The sequence below is a fragment of the Mangifera indica genome, chromosome 7 (assembly GCF_011075055.1).
Source record: "Mangifera indica cultivar Alphonso chromosome 7, CATAS_Mindica_2.1, whole genome shotgun sequence".
NCBI classification, from domain to species: domain Eukaryota; kingdom Viridiplantae; phylum Streptophyta; class Magnoliopsida; order Sapindales; family Anacardiaceae; genus Mangifera; species Mangifera indica.
The window spans coordinates 761,765-771,894 of NC_058143.1; the positions used below are offsets into that span (position 1 = coordinate 761,765).

The 10,130-nt window shown below is 33.1% G+C and overlaps 1 protein-coding gene across 14 annotated transcripts; it reads right to left on the reverse strand.

Moving 5' to 3' along the window:
- Nucleotides 1-1,851: 1,851 nt before the first annotated feature.
- LOC123220625 (putative disease resistance RPP13-like protein 1) lies at nucleotides 1,852-8,816 on the reverse strand. Of its 14 annotated transcripts, XM_044643155.1 has the most exons (14): nucleotides 6,205-8,816; nucleotides 6,060-6,099; nucleotides 5,744-5,816; nucleotides 5,590-5,660; nucleotides 5,160-5,264; nucleotides 4,984-5,047; nucleotides 4,737-4,805; nucleotides 4,551-4,644; nucleotides 4,254-4,402; nucleotides 3,588-4,104; nucleotides 3,361-3,502; nucleotides 3,171-3,241; nucleotides 2,842-3,082; nucleotides 1,852-2,295 (listed from the first exon to the last, which is right to left on the reverse strand). In XM_044643155.1, exon 1 carries the CDS (start codon nucleotides 8,677-8,679, stop codon nucleotides 6,916-6,918), a length of 1,764 nt encoding a protein of 587 aa, XP_044499090.1. In that variant the 5' UTR covers nucleotides 8,680-8,816; the 3' UTR covers nucleotides 1,852-2,295; nucleotides 2,842-3,082; nucleotides 3,171-3,241; nucleotides 3,361-3,502; nucleotides 3,588-4,104; nucleotides 4,254-4,402; nucleotides 4,551-4,644; nucleotides 4,737-4,805; nucleotides 4,984-5,047; nucleotides 5,160-5,264; nucleotides 5,590-5,660; nucleotides 5,744-5,816; nucleotides 6,060-6,099; nucleotides 6,205-6,915. The 14 variants fall into 14 exon arrangements, with proteins under 14 accessions (XP_044499090.1, XP_044499095.1, XP_044499086.1 ...); XM_044643160.1 differs by lacking the exon at nucleotides 6,060-6,099 and having other exon boundaries at nucleotides 5,749-5,816; XM_044643151.1 differs by lacking the exon at nucleotides 6,060-6,099.
- Between the last annotated feature and the right edge of the window lie 1,314 nt (nucleotides 8,817-10,130).

Here is a 10,130-nt window from a genome sequence, read left to right on the forward strand (position 1 = left end):
AGAATAATAGACAATGATCCAAAGCTAAAGGAGTGGCCCAATCCAAAAAATTTTTCTCAAAAAGTAAATAAATCACTCAATTCAGACCAAATCACGTAATCCAATTAACCAAATGGAAAGTCAATGCAAGCCAATCTTCCAAGGCGAAAAACAATTCCAAAAAATAAAAGCAAAACCAATCTCTCCAAGGCAGTAAACAAATCCAAAAAAAAAAGAAATCAAGGATTGGAAGTACTCACGGATTTCTCCAACCGAAGGACACAAGTCACAGTGGCACTGCGGGAGACATCGGTTGCCTAAAAATGAAAAAAGGAAACCCAGGATTGACTCTGGCCGGAAATAGAACTTTGTGGTCGGAGACAAAGCTATGTGGATAAAGAAACCACAAAGATACCGGCCTATGACCCGAAAAAGGAGAGAAGATCCGAGGAAGTGCGAGTGGGTGAACAGAAAATAAGGAAGCAACGCCGGGAAAGGAGATCGGTAAAAAAAAACTCACAAACATACACGTCTGTTGTCAGAAAAGAGAGAGAACCTTGTTGGAAATCCACTGAGGGGCGGGAAGAATGAAAGGTCTCTGTTCTTTGATGTGGGGTGACAATGCAAAGTCTCAAAAGTATAGGGTGGCTGCTGAAAATAATTAAACATTGGTTTGGGGCAGAAAAGATAGGTTTAAAAAAATTGGTTGCAGAAAGAAATATTGCTCTGATGCCTGTGAATAATTGAATTGCATATATTTATGTGTATTGTAAATGATACCTGATTAAATTTATACAGGAGTCTAATGACTCTACAAAGAAATAAATCATAAACAAAAAGGAAAACCAATAACAGAAAAAAGGAAAATATCTTAATTATATTCAAGATGTATTTTAACATATGCTATATATAAGTTGCAAAAGTGCTTTAAGATTCAACTACTCACATTATTTTGTTTTTTTCAGTTGTTTCTCTAATACGGTACATTCAATGAAAGTGTAAAATTTTTTTTTCAAGAATTGATTGGTGTTTTTCTTGAATGCTCTTTTTTTTTTTTGTTCCCAGTCACTAACACTAATAGAGGTGCAAACCATCTTCCAACTATCAATTTTGACGAATTGTTTGTGTATGTAATTTTAAGCTTTTTTATAACTGACCAATTGAACTATATCATGCATCTGTATAAGAAATATCATAGTGAAATATGGATATTCCAATTTGTTTGATATTTAGGGTTGTTGATACTTGTATGGCCCGATGGATTGAGTGTCTTGTACCAATGGCTAAAATTTGAAAGTAATTTCAGTTTAGGTAAAAATTATTATCATATTGTACCGGTCGTAAGAAAACATTAGGAGTGTCCATTTTCACTTGATTGTCCCAAAGTCTCAACAAGAACAAGTGTTATTTTTCAATGTAATGTTTTAATTCATGAGTTGGCTATTTCGCTATATAGTTGATCTAATTTTTATAGATTGGTGTTTATCCCATGAAATCAACTTATTTATTTTTCATCAATTAGTGGGAAATTATTCGTCAAATAATATTAAAAAACCTGAATATCCAAGTATGAGCTTGGCATGTTATAAGCATGTCTTCATGTATTAGGTATTTGATTCTCATTGTTTCGTTATTCTACCTACTTGGTTTGAATCTTCAATGTCCATAAAAGTATGCAATATCAAGCCTCTCAGAGCTGTAATGAGGATCCAAGGAGAAGGGAAGGATCCAAAAAGAATTCAAAGAAGAAAATTGTTGAGAAGGAAGACGAGAGAGAGTTACAACCTCTCAAAAGCTATAGTGATTAGTCTGTTCGGTTGAGTTTTTTGTGTTTCTTGAATCTATGTTAATTTCAATGTAAGAACTGCAAGATAGATCATTTGAACTTTTATTGTAATTCTAGAACATCTTTTCAATACTAGTATCAGTTTACAAATATTGTTACGATATTTGAGTACATTTATCATTCAATACAACAGTAGCTATGATACATACATTCCAGATTCTTGTTCCAGTACTAGTCCAGTAACAGGAGTGCAGCAGCCAGGATGAGCCATCCCAGCACCACATCTTCAGCATCTATTTCATCCCTAAACACATTAAAATCTCAAGCAAACATCATGATACCACTAATCCAGCAGTAGTGAAGAGCAGCTTTAAGGCAAAACTCCAGCAGCCTTGAAAAGCAGCTTCAAGGCAGAACTCCTGGCCTGTAACACTCTACCATTGTGGCCTTAACCATCTTTAGATTTTCTCCAAGTCGCTAGCTGTTTGGTGTTAGTGAACTTAAATTTTCCGACTGTGTGCCTGGATCATCTGCAAAAGAAGGAAATATAATATGAAATTGACAAAACTGAAAGTACAAATAAAAAAGTTGATATAACATATAGAGTTACAATTTTATGAACAAAAAAATAGTGGGTGAGTCAAGTCTTTTAATCTCATTCAGTTTATTCAGAAAAATTCTTGCAATGTATCCTGTTAAAGCTACTTTGACTTCCCTTCTGTTTCCTTCTCTAAACTCTTTATTAAAAACGGACAAATATCAATATCTGAGTTGCAATTAGACAAACAAACATAAAATAACACAACTTTGAGAACATTTGTATCAAGAAATTATTTACGGTTTTGAAATTGTCTAGTTGATCTAGTAAGGACTTGAAATTATCATATCCAACAAGCCTTCCTAGACAAAATATACAAACAGAGAACACTTTTTGATCTCCACAAGCTCAAGAGATGAGATTATAGAGGTTTTATTTTTTTGGCTTTTTTTGATCCTAATGAAAAGATATAAGCTTTGTCATCATCATAAAAATCTTAATATTTATAAGAATTTTTATCCATTTGGGAATGTCTTACCACTGTCAGAACCGATCACATGTTGTTTCAACAAATTTCCTTTGCCTATGTTGCTGCCCTGCCAGCTTCACATTCCTCTTATCATCATAATAAGTTTACAATGCCATGGCGACACGATGTGGCCCAAGTTTGTGAAACAATGATCTAGTGGTTTATTCTTCAAAACTCCTCATTGTTTCTCCATTTCTATAGCCGTGTTGTTGATAGCATACTTAATTTTTAAACCTTGCAACTAGATCACCTACAAAATTAAGAAAAATAGAATATTAAATTGACACAGCTGTAGAAATACATGAAACATTTGATATAACAATACAATTGCGACTTACATATTTCTTAAGTGATGAAATTTTTTTTAATTTCATCCATTTGCTCAAGGAGATATCTTGTTTTGTTTTCCCTTTTCAATATTTCAACAAGTTGTCAAGTAACAAGATACAAATATCAATATTTGTGTTGTAAATAGGCAAACCAACAGAAAATCACTAGACTTTAATTGCAATCCTACTAAGAACTCACTTAAGGGATGTGAGACTGCTTAGTTCAGGACTGGAACTTATCAAATCTAGCACGCCTTTTCTGGTAAATTATATCAGCAAGGCATCTTCTAATCTCCAAAGTTTGTGAGATGTGATTTTAGAGATTTTAACTCTCGCAATTTCTGAAGAAAAAATGTGAACTTGTCATTATTTCAAAGATCTAAAAAATGTATAAGAATTTGTTATCAAATTGGAAACATGTCTTACCACCATAGAAAGTGATTGCTCACAAGCTACTGCATAAATCTTATAACTTGAACTTCTTATTTGTGTCTTTCATCCAAGGTGACACGTAACTCCCCTAAAGTTGTGTGGGTTTCATCTTGAAACTCTTTTAGGATTCATCTTGAATATTAAAACATTCAAATTAAGGAGAAATGCTTTTCTAGAATAAAAGTGCAATGACAGTGGGAAAATGTAAGAATAAAAGTACGTAAAAGTAAAAGGATCAAAAAAGAATATCTCATGTGCTTTGTTAGGTGAAAATTGATTGGTTGTACTACTTTAGCAGGATATATAGAGGTCCATCACTTAGTTTTTCTCACCATTTGGTGGACGCCATATGCAAATCCAAGAGTGGGGTACATAATATGCAATTAGATGTGTGAAGTAGAAATAACTTTTGATCTTGTTGAAAGTTTAAATATGCTTACATGAAGTTGGAGGAGGAAAACTTTAAGCCCTACAACGATCTCTCTGCAATGTTAATTTAAGTGTAGGGATCCTGCATTGTGTTGTTTGCACAGAGAAAGTAAATAATGATTCCTTAACTAAGCTATAAAGTGTAAACCATAGATTCATACTGATTCATTTCACAATATGTCTTTGCCATAAACAAAAACAATGAGATAACAATAAAAATACCATACGCACAAGCAGAAAAATGCAGCTTGATTAACCGTTGCAACAGCTAGAAGATACAATCTCTGTATTGTAATTTCAGCAAGGTTTCCAAAGCTCCAAACCTGAAGCCAGGAGCTAGGTTCTAACAGTTGCTTATGTTAAGTTGGAGACCGTGACACCTGAAGAAAAATGAATCAGAAGGAAAAATTTAATGCCTATGCAATGGTAGAACCCAGATTTTCCGTTATATGCCTATGCAATGAGAAGGAAAAATTTAGCAAGGATTTTTAGCTTTTGTTTTTATCAAAAATTGCAGGTGTTGCTTACTTTTGATGACCTTGAAAGCACAGAGGAACTACTTTCAATTTGTAAGTACTCTGTTAATCTACTGAAACTAGAGCAATATTTCACTTGCTTCTTGCTGGGAAAAAAATGATAAAATACTAAATTAAATTGCATATACTAAAATTTAAATTCAACTAGAAATGAGATTGACCTGAAGCATAGAAGTACCTTAAAAACCTCCAATTTGAGAATCTTGTTGACAATTCAGAATTTTGTTCTAGTCAACCAATCTGATAACTAAAAATAAAAATAAAGTTGATGAAGTTAAAACTTGAGGTAGTAAAGGAGTTATTCTCAAAACAATAACAATCATAGAATGATTCAGATGTTAGAAGTTTTGACAGAGCTGAAACTGAATGACATCAATTTTTAAATCTATTATTCAATTTGAGAATGAAGATAGTTCAACACTTACCCCTACATGTTCTTGCCCTGAATTGTAGAAGCAATAATGTCATCTAATCAGTTATTCAATAACCCTGTCAGAAATTGAAAAATGAAACAAGAGCATGAAGAATTAGTTGTATTAAGAATTCCAGAAACTAGAATTTGTCCAAGTTCAACATTATATTTCATTTAGAAATGTCTTACCACCATAGGAATTGAGCACATGCTGCTGCAGAAATGACATGAGTTGGAGGTTTTATTTGAGTCTTTCATCCAAGGTGACACACTACTCCATTGAAGTAGATATACCTTGAATATTAAAAATACAAATTAAGTAAATATGCCTCCTAATAAAAAAAAGGGAAATGATGTTGGGAAAACGTAAGAAAAAGTGTCTACAAATTGAGAAAGAATTTATCACATGCTTATATAAGGTGAAAATTTACTGGTTGCTCTGCTTCAGCAGGATATATAGAAGTCTATTACTTGGTTTTGCTCTCATCATTTAGTGGACTCCATATACAAATCCAAGAGTAAGGTAGAAAACGTGTAATTAGATGTGCAAACAGAAATTATTTGGGATCATCATTTTTTACAAGTTTTGAAGTATAAAACCAGTGTTGAATATGCTTACATGAAGTTAGAGAAGTAAAATTTTAAGCCTTTCCAATGATTCTTGCAGCTCTGAGTGTAAGCATAGGGGTCCTGCATTGTGTTGTTTATATTGAGTTAAGTAAACAATGATTCCTCAAATAAGCTATGAAAATCTCTTAAATATGATGACAAACCTAACTTGAACCAGATAAGCTTCAATCAATTCGAAGGAAAATATTTCAACTTCTGCCTCTAAATGTTCCTCCCCTGAATTCAAAACTCACAAAAAAAACTAATCATAACATTAATTAATCTATTGCTGAAAGATCCTCTCAGGAATTGAAAAATCAAGAACATGAAGAATTTGCTTTATTTAGAATTCCAAAAATTGGATTTTTTCCTAAGCTAAAAGTTTCTTCAGTTACAAATAAATTTATGAAATTAGAAAAGTTGGATTAGAATTTGAGATACAAGGTATTATGTTGAGTTGATTCATGATAAATGAATTACTTGGACAAACTAAAATTGAGAGATTCTTGTTGACGATCAGCTGCCAAAGTTCAAATGAGATTATTAACTTCAATATTAAAGAAAAATGTTGTGTTACATAAAAACCTGGACAATAGTAGAGCTATCAAGAAGATGTTTTACAAACCTTCGATGAAATTTGTGGTATCTGAGCTTGTGAAATCTGAAAAAATTAACTGCGTCTGACTCCTTTGAATTGTAGATGAATTTGCCATCTATCACAACTTCGGGAATTTGAGGAATACTTCTTCACTTTTCCATTGTTTTTTGTGAGGATGGCAGGGTTTGCATGGATAGATGGATGTAAGCGCCATAAGGAAGTACTTATTTCTACTAGTGGGTTTAGTGTCTCAGGCAACGAATCATCTAATGATATGCAATTGAGAGAATCACACCCAGAAATCTCTAAGTACTCAAGAAGAGAAACACTCAAATCCTTCAAAATTTTCAATTCTCCACAAAATTCAATCCTAAGCCTTTTTAGAGATAAAGATAGGGCGTTGTTACCAATAAATGTTAGCTTCCTGCACCAACTAATCTCAAGCTTTCCAGGCAACTAATCTCAACTAATTGTTGCGCCAATAAGACCCTCTTTCTTATCCTCAATAATTTGAAGACTTTTCAACTCTTCAATTCCAACTGGCATATGTTTCAATAAATTTCCACCACTTATATCAAGATGACATAGATTGATCAAATATCTCATGTTAAAAGGCAACTCAATGAGATCAGAACAATCTTTTAATAACAAAGTTTGCAAGTAAAGTAATTGGCCTGTTGACTCAGGCAAACTTTTTATCCTAGTATTAGATAAATTAAGATACCTTAAATGTATCATTTATCCAACTGAAACAGGTAAACAAATGATGTTGTATCCTTCAAAAGATAGTACTCTCAACATTTTTAACTTTAGCAACAAATTAGAGATAACAACATCACTTATTTGAAAACCTCGATCTCCATGCCTCACATGTACAAATGTTCTTAGACTTTTTGCTTTTTCCAAGGCTTCAAATTTATTTTCAGTATAAACATTAGGTTCATAAGTATAATGACGAACCTCTTTGAATTTTTCTGGCAGCTCAACAATATTTTGCTCAGATCTAAAACCGATTTCTTTAAAAACCGATTGAGCTAGATCATGAACAAGATCATGCATAACATATTTCAAACTATGACTATTCAATTGTTGGAAAAGGGACCTTGAACATAATTTTTTAAAACAATCACTTGCCTCATCCAGTTGCTTATGAGATGGGTGAACAAAACCTTCTGCAATCCATAAAAGGGCAAGTTCCTTCTCCTCAAATTGGTATTTCTTAGGAAAAATTGCGCAATAGCCAAAACATCTTTTTAGATTCAGGGGAAGATAATGATAGCTTATCTTTAATGTTGAGAGAATGTGATCACTTTCATCATATGTACTCCATATTTTGCTTTCCAATATATCTTCCCACGTATCACTTGGCTTAAAGCGTAGAAGACAACCGAGGGTCTTTGCTGCCAGTGGTAGGCCGCCACACCTTTCAACAACTCTCTTGTAAATTGAATTCGAAATTTGATTAGGAACAGCAGCTGCACCAGTCCCAAATGCGTGCTTCTCAAACAAGGACTTACAAGCTTCGTCGGAAAAAAGCTTCAATGGATAAGTATGAGAGCATCCTATTGTTTGTGCAACATCTGTATGGCGAGTTGTCACGATCATTGTGCTTCCAGGTGCACCAGCTCTGAAAGGACACGTAAGCTTTTCCCATTCGTCGTATTCCACCTGCCAAATATCGTCTAATACTACCAAGAATTGCTTTCCCCTTACTGCCTCGCTCAACTCAACTTGCACTGCATTTAAATTATTTGGAACAGAGAACGAGAAGTTCGCAAGAAGTGCCTGTGAGATTTTGAGAACGTCAAAGGTGGTTGAAACATGCGCCCACGCTTTTTTCTCAAACTTGAAATCTTCCGACTCGTGCAGGTACACTTCTCCAGCAATTGTTGTTTTGCCGATCCCTCCCATGCCGACAACTGCTATTACTTGAAAGTTAGCTCCATTTTTCACCATTTCCAATAGTTCAGCTTTCTCTTCATTTCTGCCAGAAAAACCCCGTTCAAATCGGGAGCTTACACTTTCCCATCGTTGTTGCAGTCCAGGAAGCTCTTGAAATTCACGTTCAGCTGATCTTTGATGGCGAAGTTTATCCAACCGGCTAGTGATTTTTTTGATCTTGGGCCCCATCTGGGCAGCGAAAAAAGGACCAGAGAAAGGAGCAGGGAGACAGCTAAATCCTCTGCTGGAGCTAGCCTGGTGTTCTGCCTTGCGTTTGTGTCGCAAAGCTTCGTAGGCAAACTCATCCAGTAAGTCCTCTGCATCATAAGCCCAGTGTTGAAGATTGTCAAGCCATTCTTTGACTCGTTCATCCACCAGCTGCCAGTTTTCAGCATTGCGAAGAAGGTTTTCAACCATCTTTAACTTGTTCTCCAGCTCTTTGATCTCTGAATCTACCCCTCCAACAAGCTGCCGGGCAAAGTCTCGCACTTCATTGGACCCCAATATCTTAAGCAACCCCTTAACGAGTTCGGAGACGACAGGCTCAAGAACGACTTCCATGGTTCGATAGTTGGAAATAAGGAAAGACTTAAGATTGTAACAAAAAAGGAAGAAAGTGAGAAAGAAAGAGAAAGTTGTTAATTTTGTTTATAAGGAGAGTGCTCAAAATAAAAGAATATTTTAGTCAAGTCAAAGTCATTAAAATCAACTTTGGGATATTTGATTGTGATGCCAACTCTGTCATATCACATTGTTTTTAAGTGTGGTTTACAGCTCATGTCTTTACAAATAATAATAATAATAATAATGGAGAATCATTTTTTCTTTGTTTCTCATAGCTCCTGTCATATTCTGTGTCAACGGTGTAAGACCGTAGATAAAAGAGGAGTAGTAGATAAAAGAGTAGTGTCGGTGGGGTAGAGGGCAGAAACCTTATTTTATTTACATATGCATGTATAGTTTGACGTGTCATAAATTATCGAAAACAGCCAAAAGCTGAAGCATTTGTTGTCTTGAGCTAAAAGTTTTAGATACCATCTTTCATGTAAATTATTTCACTTATATATTTTATGTTCTAAAAATCTAGTGCGTCCAAATTTTCCCAAAAGAGGAAAAAGAAAAAATTTTATATCAAATTATCTTATTGAAGAATCGGTATGATTTAATAGTAACATAATATAATATAATCAAAATAATTGTAATTGTCATATGAAATTATGTATAAAAAACAATAATAAATCAAAATAAAAGAATATTTTATATCAAATTGTTTTCAAATATTGTTTACAGCTCATGCGTTTAAAAAAGATACAAAGAGAGAATTTCCTCAGCTCCTACCATACTAATTGTCTTGGATGTCTCACTATTTTTCTTTCCATTATGCATTTTCATATCAATTATTGAATTAATCGGTTAATAAAATTTATTAATTTATTATTTTTAACAAAATTATAATTATTCATTTGTTTTCACTATAAATTCAAAATATTTTATTTATACTTTTTTAAATTTTAATAATATTTCAATAACGTGGTTTGAGATTATACTCTTTTTTGTGCAGATATGATTATTTAAAACCCGCAAAACCCTAAAATTACACTCTTTCTTCAAATTTATTTAATAATATTTCAATAAGGTGATTTGAAATTTAATTTTTATTCTAATAATACTCTTTACCTTATTATTTTATATTTAGAATAGTTTTTATTGGATAATTTTTTTCTTCAGTATCATCATATTGAATATACAGATTAATTTTAAATTAATTTTTATGTAATTGTTGATATTTACAGATCCACTTGCAACGTTTCACATACGTATCCTTTCGTATCTGCTTGCACCGTTTCACATCCACTTGCACCCTTTTGCACTCACATGCACTCTGTGTAGTTATGTTCATCATTTTGTTACAATTTATAAATATGAATATTTACATAAGAAATTAATCTATTTTTTATCTGTAAATATCAATAATTACATAAAAATTAATCTAAAATTAATTTTCAATATAT

What these genes read in the sequence shown, in the direction of transcription:
- LOC123220625 (XM_044643160.1), bottom strand. Translation starts at nt 8,679, where the DNA reads ATGGAAGTCGTTCTTGAGCCTGTCGTCTCCGAACTCGTTAAGGGGTTG.